Here is a 19,782-nt window from a genome sequence, read left to right as displayed (position 1 = left end):
CAAGTCCAGATAGCTTCTTACACACACAAACAAACTCTATGTTCAGTCCTCGTCCTCACACTCACCATATTCGTCTGTGTTAGGTTAGCCTTCATGGGGCTAGAGGCTAGAGGGTTGCTCTACCCAGCATACTACAGCCTTTAACTAGGTCCTGAAAGCCTGTCCATGAGCTTGTCCTCCAGCTCAGAAACAGCTGAAGCTTCTCCATACAGCAGGTTCAAGTTCACACTGCTTGGACAGACACTGAAGGGCATGCATTAAGTTGAACTACAGCAAATGGCTATTAGTTCACTGTTTTAACTGATCGCTGGCTCCACTGCAACCTCTGGCAACGTTCCCCAGCCTCTGGCAAGAGTCTTGGTTGTAGCAAAACATCCTCAGTTCCAGGCACGAAGGCCTAGCCTAGGCCGGCTGGAGTCTCCCTTCCAAGAAGCCTTTCCAAGGAAGGGAATCCTTGTCTGGGAACTCCCACGGCTCCCACGGTATACAGCCACAGGCAGCCTTTCCGCTCAAGTGTGCTTTGCTTCTGAACAGAGAGAAAAGGTCCCGGAGGGCAGAGACAGATGTCTACCCCAGCCCTACCTCACAGATGTCTTCAGCATCTACAGTGGGAACCCTCTCTCCATTTGTACAGAACTGATACCTTGCCATAGTTGGTGCTCAGTAAATAGCCACAGTTATAGCTAAGGCAATCCAATTTCACTTCTGAAAAAAAATATCATCCAAGGAGCAGAATTCTCTGGCTCTTCTCACACCTGACCTCTATGGAGAAGGCATCACCTTACCTTTATCAGTCAACTGTCCTGCGTGGCTTGTCACTCAATCCTAGACCTCCAGTTGGGGGCAGATGGAGCCATGATTAGACTCCCAAAGAGAAGGACTTCCGAGTCCTTTCACAAGTTATTCTAGATACACCTTCAAATGTTAGAGGTCCGCTTTAAAGGGATCCTGCTTTCTTTCAGAACAGTGTGGGGCTGGTAGGAACGGGTATAGCCTGTGTGGCCTTGGGCAAGTGCGACCATCTGTGGGCTTCACCAGGGTCTGCCTGGAAAGGGGCTGAAGAGGAAGAACACAGAGCTCCTCTGTCACTAAGAGTGTGCTCCAGAGGTGCAGCGGCTCTATCACCATGGCTGTGCCTCCTGTGCTCACCACAGAGCCTGCATGGACAGATGCTCCCTAAATGTTTGCCACATAAGTGAGTAGTTGTTATAGGTGATAAGGGACAATTGGAAAGCTCATGGCACTCTGAGCCTGGAAAGGCAGGTTCAATGTTATTGTGGCCCCAAAGTACACTCTGCCTATGGCTCTCTATGGGATAGCTCAATAGGTCTCCTTCACAGTGGTGTGTGTGTGTGTGTGTGTGTGTGTGTGTGTGTGTGTGTGTGTGACTATTACCTAGAAGGCTTGCTGGAACACATACTGCTAGGACCTCCAGGTGTCTGTAGGACTGTGTGGGGGCCAGGAATGAATATTTTAAAATTTATTTTATTATTTTATGTGCATGAGTACTCTGCCTGAATGAATGTCTATGCACCACATGCATAACCAGAGTTCAGAAAAGGGTGTTGGCGCTTCTGGAACTGAAGTCACAGATGGTTGTCAGCCACCACATGGGTGCTGGGAATCAAACCAGGGTCCCCTGGAGGAGCAGCCAGTGCTCCTAACTGCAGAACCATCCCTCCAGCCCTGAGAATAAGCATTTCTAACACATCCCCAGGTGCTGCTGATGTTGCTGATCAGAGAGACTCGGCGGGGCAGCCATTAGCCAGCTAATCTCTCCTTTGCCTTTCTTAGTTCATAACTTGTGATCCTTGCGACCTGTGTATGCAAAGTCTGGGTTCTGTGACTATTTCACTCTGAGGACTCCCTAGTCAGCAGCCCCTCAGACCAGAGATCCCTCAAGGAATCCAGTGAAGCCAGAACGCAGGCTGAGCACCCCCTCCCGGCTCCCTCCCTTGGAAGCCCCTTGCTGCTGCCTGGGCCAGCCTAGTGGATTGCCTCCCGCTGGGCCCCACCACAGCCCTGCAGCACTCACTTGGAACTGGCCCTTGAATGGCCAAAGGACAGGTCCTTGTTGCAGGAGATAGGGGGCACATACACCGGGTCCTGCTTGGAGATGCAGGAGGGCGGTCGCACGGGGCACTTCTTGACGGCCTTCTGACCACTGCAAGTGCTGTAAAAGCTGTAGCGGTTCTGGGTGGTCTTGTGGCCCTTGCTGCTGCTCAGCGTGCCCTTGCGCAGCGTGCCCCTCGGGTCACAGTAGAGGTCAGGCTCACTGCGGCTCGCCTTGATTTTCTGCATGAAGCAGATGTCGCTGCCAGCGCCAGTGGTGGCACAGCTGCCTCGGGGATAGTGCCGGCTCCAGTTCTCCATCTGGCTGTAGGAACTGAAGCGTCTGTTGTCAGGCTCCCGCTTGAGGGTCCCATTGTAGATCTAGACAGGAAAGGGGTGAGAGGTTTAGTCAGGCTCCTGACTGGGATCCTGGATCTGGCTGTCCACGAAGGCAGCCCCTCCTGGCCCTGTTACAGTGTTCAAGGGATGTGGAAATATTTGTAGAGAAAAGAACTTTGGGCATTATCTGCTTGCTATATTACTTTTCCAATGCGGGTTGTGAATCACTGTGGAATATGAGATCATACTAGCAGATATGCCCACCCTTATCAAAAGTATAGAATAAAGAAATATATTAGAAACTATACAATACAGAGTGTTAACATAGCCTGCTTTGTGCTACAGTGAGTAGATTCTGAATTGCAATGTAGAATGTACTTCTTTTTTTTTTAAATTAAAAAAAATATAGACTGGGCAGTGGTGGCGCATGCCTTTAATCCCAGCACTTGGGAGGCAGAGTCAGGCAAATCTCTGTGAGTTCAAGGGCAGCCTGGTCTACAGCGAGAGCTCCAGGATAGGCACCAAAACTACACAGAGAAACCCTGTCTCAAAAAACAAACAAAATAATAATAATAATAATTTATTTTGTGTACATGAGTATTCTGCCTGCATATATGTCTACACACCACGCATATGTCTAGTGCCCCAAAAGATACCAGAAGAGGATGTCAGATTCCATGGAACTGCAATTACAGATATTTATGAGTCACCATGTAGTTCCTGGGGATTGAACCCAGGTCCTCTAGAAGAGCAAACAGTGCTCCTAACTGTTGAGCCATCTCTCAGCACCCAACATGTACTTCCTATTGTGGAAACCTGTGAAAGGAAGTTCTATACCACTGATCTGGCCACATGGGCAAAGTCTAGGATGGGGGCTGCAAGCCAGAGAGGAGGAGGGGTCTTTCAATAGTCACTCAGGAAGGGGCTTTTGTCTCAAGTCTTGTCCCTGCAGGCCATTCCAAACAGCAGCAGCTTCTGACACAGCCAGGCCTGCATCAGCACTTGTGCGTGTTTGGAAATGTCTATTCTATTAATGTACAAAGTGCTGATAACTAGGAAGCCATGGTGTACACAGAGGGTGTACAGGGCTACAGGGTGGAGCCCGGGGAGACCCCTGGGCTGTGCTGTCAGGCTGGCTGGGGAAGAGGCAGGGCAGAAACTCATCTGAAAGGAAACATGTACCATGAACAACAGCCCCACTGGGAATTTACTTCTTTGGGAGGAGCCTGCCAAGCCAGAGACTTGGTGGGAATCAGCTCTGGTACTGAACTCTCCACAGAAGACTTTCCCAGACCTGAAAGCTGGCGGGTCTTGCCTGCCGGAACTTGTTCTCAGACTACAGGATCAACATTGAGCCTGATGAAACCTCTCCATACAGGTGCTGACTTAGGACTCACCTCTGCTGGGATGAGCGAGGGCCAAGTCCAGCCCAGAGGCTGCCCACCCAACCCTCATGAAGGGATGGGGTAGAAAAGGGAAAAGGGGTGCTAACTGTGTGTCTACAGGGGAGGCTGTTAGGAGACCAGCAATTCCCCTCTATATTGGATCTAGCCACACAGACCTAAGGAGGGGCCCATTGTTCCAGTTCCCCAAAAAGAATGGGTGTCAAGTTACCCATTGGAAACAGCATCCAAAACCCAGAAGCCACAGACTGTTAACCTTGGTGGTGGCAGGTACACTCTGTTCCCCAGGCCAAGCAGGTACAATTTTCTTCCCCTGACTGGGTCAAACCACCCTGCCACACAGTGAGCCGGTCTGTGGGAGTTGGGGAGACACAAACAATCGTAAGGCAGAGGTGAGAGGAGCCGGCAGCTTTCTGGTCATTTGGAGGTGAACTGGACTCCTTGACAATTAATTATATACAAAATGTAAAGAGGCCTCCACTGCTTTAGGCAATGGCCACACTCTGCCTTCTTCTCCAGGGAAGGAGGGGAAGCTGTACACTCCCCAAGGCAGGCTGCGCTTCGGAGGGAAAGACAACAAGGAGTTCCCTTGTTCTCAGTAAGTGACACACCTGGACGTCATCTCAGACACCTGATGAGGAGCGCAGATGCTCTCCTGGCCCAAACCCAGCAAAGACGCCATTCTGCTGATTAAGCCTGAGAGAGGTTCTGGGCTCAGCAACCCGTGCTGGGAAAAGCAGCAGCAGGCGGCCCTGGCAAGTCTCAGCGAGGTGGGCTGCCCCCAGGGAATGGGCGAGGATGCCCCTGTGAGATTGTAGTACCAGCCTACCCCCCCCCCATCAGCCACACCCCAGTAGTGTCATCCATGTCTGGGAGCCCCACCCCAGCTTTTAAAGTCACAGCGCTGGATTGTATGAGTATGACAGCTTAGAGGTGGCTCTCCTGTCTTCACAGCCTTCGCTGTCACTTCGACAAGCAGGAGATAAACTTAGCTGGACCCTGCTCTCTCCTGGTGCTACACATGCCTGAGCACTCACCGAGGGTCAGAGAAAGCATACTGCCTCTAGCCCATGACCCAGCTGTAGCTGCAGCCTCTAAGGCTGAATTGGCAGTGGTGTCTTGGGGATCCAAATACTCTCCTCAAGCATGAGCAGGTTAGGACTTACACATGAGAAGGAGATGGGGTAGTCAAGAGCTCAGACTGGAGTCACACTGCCTTGGTTGTCTCAGCTGCCTCCTTGGGTAAAACCTGAGGTATAACCTTAAACCCGGGATGAGTGAGTTTCTCCAGCTGTCTAACCGAGATCCTAATTGTTCATGACATAGAGGGTCATTAGAACCATTAGACTAATGTCTGTAAATTAGAACTGGACATGACAGGAGCACTTAGCCCATCTGCATCCTTCTGACTCTCACACTGGATGCCTTTAGGAGCTGGCTGAGGGTGCACACACATGCCCATGCACTCCAGGGATCCCCCCCGTCTCTCCCTCCCTAATGCTGGGATTACACGCACATGCCATCATGCCATGCTTTTCACATGGATCCCGGGGTTCAAACGCAGGTCCTCATACGGGCATGGGAATAAACCTACTGGCTGAGCCATTTCCCCATCCCCTCTGCTTCTGTCCTTGTCTTGGGTTTTTAAGACAAATTCTCTCACGGAAACCAGAGCTCCTGGATTCAGTTAGTCTAGCTGGCCAATGGACTTTAGCGATCCACTAGTCTCCATTCCCCCAGCACTGGGCTTACAGACGTGAACTGCCTTGCCTGGCTTTTAAGTGGATGCTAGAATCTACACTCAGGTCCTCATGCTTGTATAGCAGGCATTTTGAATAACTCACACCATTTCTAAAGAAGTTTCTAGATAATCCATAAGGGGGTGGGCCCAGGATTCAGAGCCCCATGCTGAGCTCATTACATAGCACAGAACAGGTCTAAGTATGTTTGAGAAAAATAGAGGTACCTATTCTGCCCAGATGGTACATCGAGAATGAGGCAGGCTTTCTGCCAAGGTGGTGCAGTCCTTACATGGGTGCTCCTGGCATCTGGAGCAGGAGACTTCTCCATTGTCTGGATGCCCAAGCACCACAGGATGTTTGTGGTGGCCCTGCCCCCAGGCTCCAAATGATAACAATCCCACTCCCACCCCCATTTCCAAACACTGTCTTCTAAGTCCTCAGCAAACAGCTGCAGCCAGAAGAGGATTCATGGACACCTGTGCCCACAGCAGGTGGGAGAGCTTCACTGCCACCCCCTCTCTAGCCACACCCCCACACTCAGATAGGAATCTGCTGGCAGCCTCCTCTTCTTTGAATACAAAGGGGGCGCACACACACACACACACACACACACACACACACACACACACACACACACACACACTGTCAGACTATCCCATGCTTTCTTGGGAATCTCAAACCTCAGATGGGGCAGACTGTGAATCAAAGCATTCCAGACTAGACATTCAACTTCCTAGGAGCAGAACTGACCATGTAGTCAACAGGCTGGATTAGGTGGCTACAACTGAAGCCCAGAGTGCGGACACAGAGACATGCTTCTCCACCTGGAACACTAGTGGGGCTCTTGAGAGTCAACCCTTGTGACTACAGTCCAAGGCAAGCCAGACAGACCGCATTGGCCGAAAGCCTCCCCTAGCCAGCCTGTGTTCTGCCCTCCCTTCTACTGACTTAAGACTAGTTACTCACCTGCTCTAAGAGTGAAGCCAGGCTTTGTGCCTGAAGGCATTTGTTTCCTTACATGGCTCTTCCTGCATCCGAGGAAGACACGTCTTCATTATGCTAATGAAGCACCTAGGTCGTTTAGTGGCCCTGCCTTTAAGGCTGTCCGGCCCCTAAATACCTTTTTTTTCTTTCACTTCTCCCCACTTTTCCTGAAGGAGTGTGGCATTTCAACCCACGTTGATGGTCTCTATACCCCCGTTCTTCTTTAAGTTAAGCAGGAAGCTCTCAGGAGCCCACTACTCACTGTGTAGGCAAGGAACATGAGTTCTAGAGTGAGCTGGAGCAAAGTAAACAATGCCTTTCTTAGGCTCCAAAGGCCTCAGAAGCTCCTGTTTGTCAGAGTGGCTGGGGAGGACAGTTAGCAGCCGTCCTGGAAGAGGTGGTGTCCACCTGAGCATTTTGTCCGCCTCCTCCCTTTGCATTGCCACTGCTTCGACTGTGGGCCTGCATTTCCTCAGTTTACTCCTGCTCAAATATATCTGATATACAGGATATCTGGCATGCAACCCCAGGTTGAGAACCATTGCTCTGATCCCGGCCTTTTCACACATGGCTCTCTGCTTTCTCAGGCAAAGCTTCCATTAGCCCCGACCGTGCTGGAGAACTCGATGTGTCTCTGCTACTGACCAGGCAAGCACACCAACTTCACTCGAGTCCATATACCCAGCCATCTTGTCCCTCCCAAACACACCCTCTCACACTGTCCCACAACAGCAGACACATGCTGGCCTCCGCTTCGCCTGCTCTCTGCCCACCTACTTTGGAACCCCACAGTCCTCCCAAGCTTCTGTCAAACCTGTCATCTCCATGAAGTCTGCTCTGCCCCATCTTGGCCCGGGATGCTCACAGCTGGAATCCTTCAGCGGCACACCCAGTCTCCCCTGGCCTTGTCTGTTCCCTGGTTACTACCATAGGGCTGTTAGTCCTCCAAGCTTTTCAAACCAAAAAGCTGTGCCTAGCAGGGGGCGCGGTTCCCAGCAAGCACTCATGGAAAGGAGAGCTATGTGGAGAGTTTCTTCTGGGAATGGAGACTCTAGTTACTGAGGAGCACTGGGTTCCCCATGGCCTCCTTGCCCAGGGGTCTACCACAGACAAAATGAGCTGGTTGGGGGTAGGAGGGCTCTGAGCAGGGCAACACAGTTATGCCAGCAGCACAGCCTGAACCCGCAACCTGAGGTCCAGAACACTTTCCTATAGGCTGACCTGGGATACAGCTGATACCTGGCTGAGCCCAGAAAGTTCTACCTCAGCTCTGGATAACCAGACTGAAACTGCCTACCTCCTTGGAAGCAGTGTATGCGCCAGGCAGGCCAAGATGAAAAGAGTGTCCATGTCCCCAGCTATTAGACCATTTTGAAACCACGCTTCTGCCAACTAGGTGGGGCTGGCCAAACCGGCTCTGCCACAGGACACACCCTTCTCTGCCTGGCAAGTCACACACCCAGTGGAGTGTCCGACAGGGCCATGTTCAGCAAGGCAATCTCCCCACGCCCTTCTCATGAAAGCAAGCACACATACAACTTCACAGAGTCCTCATCTCTCTTGGGCTTGGAGAGAGCCTTCTAGAGAAGGGACCTTGACAGAAGGTCCCCCCCCCCCCCGACAGGCTCCATGGTTGTTTATCTTGCAACTACCACTGCCTGCCTGTGCTCACTGAGGACCCTCACACAGTAATGACAACAGCCCTTCTGCAACCTTCTAAGGTTGCGGTCACTCCTGAGTAACAAGGGGCATCTGATTGGTGGGTTACTCTGCTGAGCTTTCCTAGGTGCTGGTGGACTCAGGTCCTCTACCAACAAGGCGCCCAAGAGGGGCATGTAGGACTCAAGGCATGGAGAGTTCTCCTAAAGGCACTGGATGCTGCTTTCTTAGCAGTCTGCATCAGCGAGGAAGCCATTGAGGCCTGAGTCACCAAAGACTGGACTTCATCAGGAAGAGTGCCAGTCCCTGATTTCTCTGGGTATACCTTCCTCTTGAGAAGCAGAGGTCCCACTCTGGGCTGGGTTTCTTATTTCCTGGCACACGGTTGTGAGAACAACCCCACTGGTCAGAATCCCTGATGTCCATCCAAGCAGAGAGCAGTGCCACTTGGCCTTGAAGGAGGCTAGGGTGGGGGTGCCTCTTTGTGAAGTCCTCAAAGGCAGGGAGGAGACACACCCACAATTCCATCACCAACACCCTGAAACCCACAGTGTCTTCCTAGGGACACCCCAGAAGCATGAGAGATGCCTGTGAACTAAAGGGTAGTGTCTGGTTGACCACTGGTGCTTATTTATTGAGAAGAGGGACACCAGGCAAGTCCAACACAGTCCAGTCCCAGGGCTCAGATATGTTTTGTTAACTGATTTTGTTTGTTTGTTTGAAATAGAGTCTTAACACATAGCCAAGCCATAATTATCCTGCCTCAGCCTCCTGAGTGTTAGGATTCTAGCGATGAGCCATTGCACATGGGCTGTCACCTAAAATCCTTGAAAAAGTAACGTTTTTGTGCGCACCTCGGAAGCATATGTAGATGTTATGAGGAAGCTGGTCAAGAATTGTCAGCATCTCTCATGACCGTTGAGGAATAGAAGCTGCAAGCCTTATCCATCGGTCAGTATTAAGAAACATTTGCAATGACTGAAGACAGATCTCCCAGGGCATCAAGATGACTGAAGCCCAGGGGTGAGAGTACTACAGAACTCCAGCCAGTTGGCCTGGAAGGCTTTTGGGAGGTGACTTTCTCTCCAGGGACACCCGATGTCCCTGTTAGTTGGCCTCTTTGGCTGTAACAGGCTCCAGGTCTTCCACACGAAGCCCACAGGGGCTCCTCATATACAGTGGGAGGCATCCAAGTGAGCTGCACTTGATAACAACATGGCCACCATGCCACGCCAGCGCTAGCTGTCTCTGCACCCTGCTCCCTGCTTTATCGCTCACCCAGCACCTCTCCGGCCCCCTCCAGCGCACTACTCCAGAAATAGAGTTGTTCGAGCTCCTGCCGCCGCCAGAATGAACTGGGCCACAAGGACACGAGATTTCATATGCATGTTTCTTTTTAAAGAGGAAAAGAAAATGATGGTTCACTGTGTGTAGGAGTGTGTGTCTTTCCGTGAATAGGTGCCTGTTAGTACAGGTGTCCACTGAGGACAGAGGTGCCCGATCCCCTGGAACTAGAGTTACAGAGAGTTAGGAGCCCTGTGACATGAGGGCTGGACTGACGCTCGTCACTCCTCTGGAAGAGTAGCAAGTGCTCTTAACTGCAAAGTCCCCCATGTTTCTTTCTAGAAGGGAAGTCTGAGCTGATGTTTGACACACGGCCCTCTCATACGCAAGCGGCAGTAGAGCCTGGGCCCTTGGCTGTCTCTTTCCCATGAACTCAGATCAGTTGGAGTCTAAGTTATTGTACACTTCAGTGTCATGGATTCTGGATTTTGAACTCGGAGGCCAACTCGGCTGTCCCAGTGATGGGTCCATCCAGGGAGGGAGGAGTAAGGGAGCACTGAAGTGTGGCCTGCTTCCCAGCAGGATAGTTTAAGTCAAGATCTCGCACAGCCCATGTCCCCTCCCTGTCCTGGAATGTCAGCTGGGAGGCTGAATAACCCCAGAACCCCTGTGAGCCCTGAGCCTGTGCATATTTCTCAGTTTTAGAAGAGAGCCAAAACTTTGGGGAAGATGCATACCACAAGGCACCTCCTTCCTGGCCCTAAAGAGCTCCTGGAAGACCCGAATCCATCCTGCTGATTAGAGGATCAAGAACCTCATATGAATGCATGTGGCCACCCCTTATCCCCTCCCCGATGTTTGGGTAGAAGATCACCTCTTGGGAAGACGAACATATGTATGTATATGCACATATGTACATGCAAGCATCTATGTGTGTGTACACACATATTTATTTGAATCCACATGTGTCCAAGCACACACCCATCCTGTACACATCCCACCTGCTCACTTGAGGAACACACATTTTTCCAGAGGTAGTCTTATGTGAGGAAAATATTTGAGAAGTTCCTTGATCTTGTCTGAGGCCATTTGGCTAGGATGTGGTAGATAGTGAATCAGATCTTTGGTCTCCTCTCAAAGTTTGTCCTCCAGCCACCAGACACCAACTAACAGAGCCTGGTGATGACGGATAAGGCGTAAGCGGCTAAGAGAACTGGCTAGGGAGGCACATGCCTATAATCCTAGCACTCCAGACGCTGAACCAAGAGAACCATGAATTCCAGGCCATTCTAGGCTTTCTAGTGAGAACCTATATCAACAAAACAAAACGAAACAGCAACAGCTAAAGGCAAAGAGCTTTTATCCTAGGTGGCCCCCTGCTGAAACATCAAAGGTGTCTCTAGTTATAGGCAAGCCTGGTTCTGAGAGAGTCCAGGCTTAGGAGGTACCTGCCTCTTCTTTTTTTTTTAATGGGTCCCAAGAGATCTTGAATATATTTAAGAAGAGAATAGAGCCCGTGGCGCTGCAAACTCGGGGGTAGAATGCTTGCCTAGCATGTGCATGGCCTTGGGTTCTATCTTCAGTGTGGCGGTGGTGGGGAAGCAAAGAAACAAGGGACTTAGCTGATCATTGGTGTCACACAAGTCTACTGCCCAAAGCCAGGGCTGAAAAGACCCTCTGGACCAAAGGACACCAGGACAATGGAGACCTTGTGGTTGCTAGAGCTGGTGTGTTCTGTGTAGGGACATGAGTGGAATGATGGAGAGGAGGAGCTGGTCCCCTCAAGCCGTATCTTGCTCCCAATGCACTTCTCAGTCACATAAGTTGTGTGGGGGACACAGGAGCTTGTGCTGAGGTTGGCAGTGAGAGTCCTTTGGAGTTAGCCAACTATTGCTGGACTTGTTTGGATTTGGGTGGCTTGGGCCACCCTGCTCCAAGACTCTAGGATGGTTAAGAGGGAAGTATGGGTCATTGGCTTCTCCCTGAGTACTCCCACGCTATCTCCAGCACTGTGGGACCTCTAAAAAGGTGATTAGGATTTGAGGTGAAGGTGGAAGAAGTTGGGGATTGTCTCTGAACCCCAAAGGGGGGTTCCATCCCCCAGAGCCTGGCCCTTGGGCAGACACTAAAGTCAGAGACTTCCTCTTGACATACTCCACTTGCATGGTTAGGCATGGGGCTGCTGGTCTTATTGAGGGCAGGAGCTCCACAAGGTGCTTTTCTCCTTGGCCCACAGAGCTCTCTGCATGACCTGGGAGGGAGTCAGCGTGGGACAATCATCCCACATGATTGTCTTATGACTCAGAATCCTCACAGATTTTCGCCACGCACCACTGGTGGCTGTGAGATGACTTTAGGGATCTCAAGGTCACAGGCAGTGACCATCACTGAAGCACATAGAAATGCTTGCATTTCCAGTCTGATGACCATGAGCCTAAGCATGGCTCCCTGTGCGTCTTCATCACTCACCGACATTTCTTTCAGTGCAAAACAGCTCAAGCTTTCCAGTGGAACAAATGGACCTCACAAGCAGTAAGCACTGTTATGTGGATTTGGGTTATCAAGGTCATGGCGAGCCTTCCTTTCGTAGCAAAGAATACTGTTTGTGTATTCCGACTTGGTGATATGTGGTTTCTTTGCAACGGAAATGCACTGAAATTGAAAAGTTACTCCTTGGACAGTAAGTAATAGTTGGTATGATGATTTTGTAAAACTGTGATACTCGAGTGCTCCCGACCTCGGTTTTGGGAATGTTACAGTGGCAAAAAAAAAAAAAAAAAAAAGAAGCTTAAGACACCCAGGGGCCAAGAACTTTGAGCATGAGATAGGGGGACCTAGATTCAGTCCTCTTTGCCCCTGCCTAGGTGTGCAGGCTTGGGCAATCAGCTTCCTTTCCTCAGCCTCAGTTTCTCCAATCACAGACCGCTCTAGAAGGCTTTTGGCTTATGGCAGACGATTCAGCCCTTGCTGAAGTCATAGCCTTTTGGCCAACCTGGCTCAGCCCAGTCTTCCTCCCTTCAAGGCCACTCCCCGGGACATAGGGTGGGGGTTTAGGGGCGGGCCCCCAAGCTGCTTCTTCTCCACCTGTGTCTCTTCTCATCCCCTCCCCGCCCTGCCCCTCCACAACCAGATTTGATTTAGTTTTTCAGCTGAGTCTGCGCTCTTGGGGCAGGTAGGCAGGCAGGCCTCGCAGAGACTTGCCAGGGCCCTGGGGGAGAAAGCTGAGCCTCACCCTAGCAAAGGGTGGGGATGGCTCTTCCACCCACCTGGGAAAGGCTACTGCATTTGTCTCTCTGGGCTCAGTGACAAAAGGAAAATTCTCACTAATAGAGGCACCAGAAAATGTCTCTACCGCGTCACGTCTATGGCCCTTCTTCTGGTCCCCACTTCCTGGCTTAGGGCTGGCTGGCAGGGGAGAGATGCCACCTATCTTTTCTTGCCCCTCCTGGCTTTTATCTCTCCTCACTCTTCACACCCCTTCATGGCCACTGGGCTCCCGACTCAGTTCTGCCAACTCCACCTGTGAGGTCATGAGCAAGGCCCTGCACCTTTCTGCAACTTAATTCCCCTGTAAATCAAATCAGAATAAAAGTGCTTGAGTATCCACCCATCTCACGGACACCCAAGGAATCGAGTGAGGGAATGACAACATGAACAAACGTTCTGTGTGAATTCAAAAAAGCAGCCCTAATCCCAGGGATTATCACATGATCTGAGTCGACGGAGAATGTGGAGGGGTGAGCTAGCCCTACATGTTCCTGCTTGTTTTAATCCAGAACCTGAGGACCACATCCCCAAACCCTATGACTCCAGCTGGGAAGGCTTGGCAATCACCTGCCCTGCCTATCCCCGCCCCCCAGCTTTCCTTTACAGACCAGGAAACTGAGGCCTGGGGAGACTGAAGTCAGCATGTGCTGTAGAATTTAGCTTTTAATTATGTCCCTTCTCGGGCTGTTGTTTCGTCTGTTCTTTGTCTTTAACCACAGTGTAAGGACTTTAAAGACTCGCTGGTTAAGTAGATGGCTTTTTGTCAGCCCCCCCCACTTCCCAAAGGGCCCCAAACACAGCTCCATTAGTCACTTCTGGAGAAAACTAGAGATATTTACAATTCCTCTGGATTCTTCACGTCTTCCCTCTAAAGTTTTGGAGACTGTACTTAGAAGATGTGAGGGTGGGGAAGAGGGCTTCCTCCTTATCCCATCCTCAGGGGCTAGAGCTTTATTAAGCACCTCCTAATCCCTAGTCAGGAAGGAAGGACTCGATCCTGGTGAATCAGTCTAAGCCTTGGTTCTTCCCGTTTGGCCACCAGCTTTGAAGCTCTGCACGAACTGTACGGAAGCCACAGCTGATCCTTCAAGCTGAAACTGGCTTTGCTGTCCCAGGAGACAGTAACATTCTCTTCTGGGGACTTTCTAAGAAGGGCCAGCTGCTGGCCATGCTCTGGGCTGCTGGCCATGTCCTGGGCTAGCTCTACCCCCGGCCTTCCCTCTCCATCCCTAACAAAGTACCACCTGCAGCCCCTCATGGGGAGCAGAGGATCCAGGAGGAGGTAGGTTGACATGTTCAATTAACTCTGAGGGGCAGTGTGAGTTCTGGTCCCCAGGGATTGGCTGCAGAAAGCCTGGGGGCGGGGCGAGGGGGCGGGTTGTAAGACCTCTGGGGCTGGCAACACACAACCTGATGTGGTGATGTCCATTCTTTGGGGGATAGCCAGAGCAGTAATCTCATTCCCCAGTCCTACCTACCCCCAGGGCCTTGCTATGTTCTCCACCCTCTCTCCTCTCTTTTCACACAATTCAACATTTTGCATCTCCTAGAGGCCTCTCGGGTCCCCCATCTGAAGCTCATACTCAGGGATGCCATTCACATTTACATACCATAGCCATGTCCTCCTACCTCCGAGGGACCACGGGGCCTGCATAGCGAGCATCCTCCACTTCTCCTCCCCAAAGAAGGATTCAGGCTATAGATGTTAGACTTGAGAGGTCCTCAGCTGGGAAGTATAGCCTCAAGCTACTCAGGAGAGCTAAGTCAGCTATGAAGGGAGAAGCATAAAAAGGAAGCTGCCCAACCTAGAAATGTCTCCAGTATAAGCAGAGCCACTCTGATGGACTATGGCTTCTCAAGGAGTGTCCATGCAGGGGCTCTTCAGATGTGGACATTTGTCACAGTTGAAGTGCCAGGAGCATCTCCATAGCAGCAATTAGTTGGCAGAGACATGCCACATTTACAGGGAAGGGTCACCTCCCAAGTCACCCGGCGACTCTCTCATTTACCTCCTTTTTCTCTCTGAGGCACATTCTGTCCTTTGGCAAGCAGGATCATTGTCTCTTCTTGTTGGGTGATAGCCTGGGGCCTTTGTGGGACCCTCCTATCTCGCAAGGCTGGGTGGGAGTGAGTCACGAGCTGGCAGCAGGGACACTGAGTTGGCAGATACATCAATTGCTCCCTCATAGAGCAGGATCCATGCCTCCTTGGGAGCAAGAGCCAGAGTCTACTCTATGTTCCCTCACCTGGACTTTGCAAGAGAAGGCAGAGGCCAGCAGGTACTGCCAAAGATCCCAGCTTGCACACCTGGAAAGCGGCACTCGGGGCTGGGAAGAGGGAGCAGAAAAGATGGAGAGCCTGGACTTTAAGTTAGAGTAGTTACTCATGTCGCTGTTACAAGAGCTCACTAACTTCCATTTTCCTGGTGGGAAGAGATCGTCCCATGAGAGCAGGAAGTACAGAGTCTTCAGTCAGCTGGAGGGTTTAAGCAGGGCCCCTGGGCTAGAGGATCTGCACCAACTCCAACCAGGGGCCACCCAGGTTTGGCTTCAGCCCAGGAGCTCAGAGTCACTAGTGAGCTCTCAAGCCACATGGAGCCTCATGTTAACCTTTGGCAAAGAGTTAATCAAACACTCTTATTCTGTGTTGAAAAACACATCTCTCACCTCGTAGCAGTCTTTGAGACTAGAGTCCAAGCATCACACTCTATATAGGTATGCTGTATACACAGTCCTCCTACTACACTGAGAAAGAGAGTTCCCCATTTCAGAGACTGAGGCTTGGGTAGATTAAGGACAGGCCCGGAGTCACATAAATAATGAAAGGGGAGAGAGCCAGACTGTGGGCTGAAGGTCCTGAGCCAAGCCTGGGGCTTGTTCCCCTACATCATGCTATCTTGGGTCACAGCCTCTGTTAACTATGGATTAGCAAGGGCAGTCTCTTTTTACTGCTCCCAGGACAAAGGACCGTGCCACGTGTCTCGGGCAATCTCTCAGCAGTGTGCGGTCCACAAGCCAGCCCTTTGCCTAATCAACAGTGTAACTCTGACAGAAGATGAACCCTCAACCCAGACAGCAGTGTGCTGGGATTTTCTATTTCCCACCGCAGCCAGACACAACTGCCATCCTCCCATCTGTACCGGGGGCTCCCACAGGTTGCTTTGGGTCCAGATTGAACAGGCTTGGTTCTCTTCAGTGCAAAGGGTCTCTAGTCCATAATCCACAAGATTCTGTCATGAAGGGAACATCAAACACTGATGTATCAAATAGGTAAGCAGCCAGGAGAAAGATCCAGGACAAAGACAGGATTCTCTCTCCTCATGTTCCTAGAGATTCTCGCCTCATGACTGCCAAGCTGGATGTGTGTGGTTCAATATGGCAGACACCATGGTTCACCTTGCTTTCAGAACTCCTGGCTGGTATTATCCACATGACTTCTCTCCTCTATAGATCAGATCCCGGGAAGGATGGTCAAGTTCAATCCACATCCAAAGAACACTCTCAAAATAACTCAATGCTCATGATGTGTTTCTTGCTTTAAAAACAGGAAAACTCTAGCTGCATCTGGGACAGACCCATATGATAGTGACTGTTTACAGCTTTGGAATACAACAGCCATGCTTTCCAAATAGCCTCCGTACCCTTCACCCTGGTCTACCTGACCCAGACAAGGGTATTCAAGTGACTCATTATATTAGTTGTCCAATGAATAGGGACCAAAAGACCTCCATTTCCCAACTAGAAACAGCTGCAGTCTGAAGTCATTCTCCTTGGGTTCACAGCCCAGTAGAGGAGCTCTTATGGATACTTGTTTTAATGTCAGGAATGACTTAGCGTATCAAACTGAGAACACAGGACACTCATAGCTGTGTTTGAATCGCTGATATAATTTTTTCATTATAATTATGTACCAAACCATTTATTTGTTGTATTTTACCCTACAAGCTTACTATGACCACTCCCTATTAATAATTATTGCTGAATGAACAGAGTCTAGGAAGAGAAAATATGACCGTTCCCTTCCTTCTCCTGTTAGCATTAGACTCTCTCAAGGAGAGACAGCTTTGGCTGGAAGGCAGGGGAAGAGAGGAATGAAAAGATTTGGATTTGTGGATCTCTTGTGAGTCCCCCAAACGCAGCTGTCATGTCGGCACAGAGAGGTTTATGGAGACTGATACCGCACAACACCTAAGCACCTAGAATCAGGAAAGCAGAGCTCCCAGGTTAGTAGGTCAGGGATCTGGGCTGCCATACTAGTGAACATCTGTGTGGCCTCCACTGAGTCACTGATGGTCTCTGGGCCTGAGTTTCCTCATCTGTAAAATGCAAAGCCTGCCGCTCTGACTCTGAGAACTGGGACGGCATCAGGCCACCTGAGGTGTCAGGTATGGGGACACTCTGCCTCATTGCACAGATTTCTCCCTCTTCCGGAGGCCTGGGGACTCTTGGGCAAATTCTTGTCTCTAAAGCAGAAGGCTGCAGCGACCCACAGTCAGCAGGGGGACGCTGAGGCCAATGGTTTTCTTTGGACCAGTCTTTTCTTTAAGCCCCTTGTAGGATGGATGCTTCTTGTAGGTCAGAATCACTTCATTTTAAGCTTCATTATAGGACTCTTTTTATTCAGTTTTCTAAAATTTGTAATATATTTGGTTATAGATGAAATACAAAAGATTTTTTAAATTAGAAGGCTGTTGATGATTCAGAATATGAAGTGACACTACTGATTTTAAAACATTGTTAGGCTTTTCTTTTAGGATTGCCCACAGAATCTCTCTACATTTAAAGACAATGTTTACTCACTAGTGATAAAGCTTTGGAATTTGAGAATGGTGTGACTTTTGGAACTGGAACCAAACCCAAGGAATGAAGTGCTCTAAGTGGGTTGGCTGTACTGTTTCTAATCCGATGGAGATCATCTTAATAAAGAAGTCACTGGTACCTACGTGGCTTCTAGAACACACTGGAAATAGCTCCTTCTGAAAACGTTTACAGGTTCTAGAAACATTTGAGCAGGGCGTTGGTGTAATTCTCCAGGACAGAAATGATTACCTATTCTACTTCTGTTGATCGTTGCTTCTCCCAACTGGACTAGCAGTTCACTGAGGACAAAGCGAGTCTTTGCAGTTTCATCTCTGGTGTGCTTCACGTGATGCTGAGCCCAGCATCTGCTCAATGCCAGCTGGCTGACTGAATGAACAGAATGTGTCTGTAGGAAACGGTCCTTCACCAGCTCTCAGAAACTCCTGACAGTGCCTGTGCCGATGAACCACACCCTCCTCCCTGTATTCCCTGCCTTGGGCTGCCATATTGGTTTCACCAGAGGCTGGGAAATACAACATTCCATGCTAGTTGTTCCAACCATGGGAAAATCCCACAGGCACGGGGTTATCTCACACCATAGATCATTGTTACGGTTTCTCCCACTCTCTCCCTCTCTAAATCTGGACCCCCACTTGGTCTTTCTCAGTGCTCGGCTGATTATATGTCTGGCTTCAATATCAGTGATTCTACTTCCTCGCTGCTCAGCCCCCCTCCTTCCGCCAAATCCTCGTGTGTGCTCAGCTCTTCCCTGTTCCCATAGCCTTTCCTGAACTGAGAGGAGACGGGACAAGCCTCGGCAGCTGCACTGTCATGAGTCATGTCTGCATTGCTGCCAGCAAAGGAGTGAAGAGGGATGGGCCTTAGGGCGCGGGGAAGGAAAAGGATTTTCAGTGGTTGTCAGAAAATGGGCACAGGGAGGTGTGGGGGCTGTTTGGGAGCATTACAAGGCAAATGAGACAACTAAGGATTAATTATCTAGAAGAAAATGTCAGAAAGGCACAGGCCATGGGAGGTATTTTAGAAACACCTCCTCCCACATTTCCATGGTTACGCGCTCCGTTTGATAACATAGTTAATGCGGCATGATAGTAACATGTGAACGAAGCAGAAAAACTGGTACCATCAGTCTCATCTTACAGAGAGTGGCTTATCCAGAGTCACAGAAGAGAGTGGAAAGAGCCCAGAGACCTCTAAGTTCCAGCCTGGTAACACGGAACATGTATGACCGTGAACATGTATAGGGTCAGCATCAGTAGCTTGGATCAGTAAGTCCAGTTATTAGCTAATCTTTTCACTCTACATTGCTAAGGTGTTTTCTGAATCTATGTGGACACCATCTTTGTGTGAAAGCCATCTCACATCTATGAGCGCTCTGCAAGCTTGTTTGGTTTGATCAACTAAATTTAGGGTGTCCCGAGAGTGACAACGGATATAAATGCCCCTCCCCCCCCACAAAGAAGGATGAGAAATGAATTTGTAGCAGACTGAGTTCTTTCTTTTCTTTAGTCCCCAGTGTGAAACATCTGTGGAAGATACATCCTCCACAGTTAGCCCCGACACAGCTGACAGAGAAGGGAAATCAAGCCACAGTGAAAGAACATTGAATTCACAAACCGTGCTCCTGCTTCTTTGCATAGGACCCCAGGATCTTCAGCAACTTGGAGTGACATCTGTGATCATTTGTTCAAAATAAAATGCTGCTGATCCTGGGACCCCAAGAAGACACAGCCTCAGCTTTGCTTGGAGGCACATCTTTTATCCCTGAGCCTCACGTAAGAATTTCCAAGAACAGCGAAGGTTTATGTTGGAACTAGCAAAAGTAAACAGAACTCATGGAATCTGAGGAATTTGGGAAACACTGAGTACCATGTAGCCCAGTAACCCCGGTTCTAGAATAGGACGAAACATGTACTGACTCATATGATTTATCCAGGGCACCTGCCACAGTGCTTCATAGAAAGCTCAGCTCCATAGGTCTCTGTTCAGGAAATGGGCAGGTGAGTGGAGGGCGTTGAGAAAGATAGAGGCAGAACCCGGATTAAAGGATCTAGAATTATTTCTACCCACATTAATTTTTTTAAACCTTACAAATTGTATCTGCTTTTTATTTGTATTAGTTAATTTAATCTTTACAATAACCCAAGAAGACTTTGTTATAGTTACTTTACTTGTGAGGAACTTGAGGCCTAGAAGTTGAAACCCAAAGACAAATGCTCAGTGAATGGCAGGGCT

At 49.9% G+C, this 19,782-nt stretch overlaps 1 protein-coding gene across 1 annotated transcript in view; it reads right to left on the bottom strand.

Moving 5' to 3' along the window:
- Positions 1–19,782, bottom strand: part of Pkp1 (plakophilin 1) — a 43,142-nt gene that overhangs the window by 12,543 nt on the left and 10,817 nt on the right. The window contains exon 3 of the mRNA XM_036203028.1: positions 2,036–2,433. Within this exon, the coding sequence (XP_036058921.1) occupies positions 2,036–2,433 (398 nt within the window). The remainder of the gene's footprint in view (positions 1–2,035; positions 2,434–19,782) is intronic.

This window comes from Onychomys torridus, chromosome 11, assembly GCF_903995425.1.
Source record: "Onychomys torridus chromosome 11, mOncTor1.1, whole genome shotgun sequence".
NCBI lineage: Eukaryota > Metazoa > Chordata > Mammalia > Rodentia > Cricetidae > Onychomys > Onychomys torridus.
This window is presented reverse-complemented; position numbering and strand designations above follow the sequence as displayed.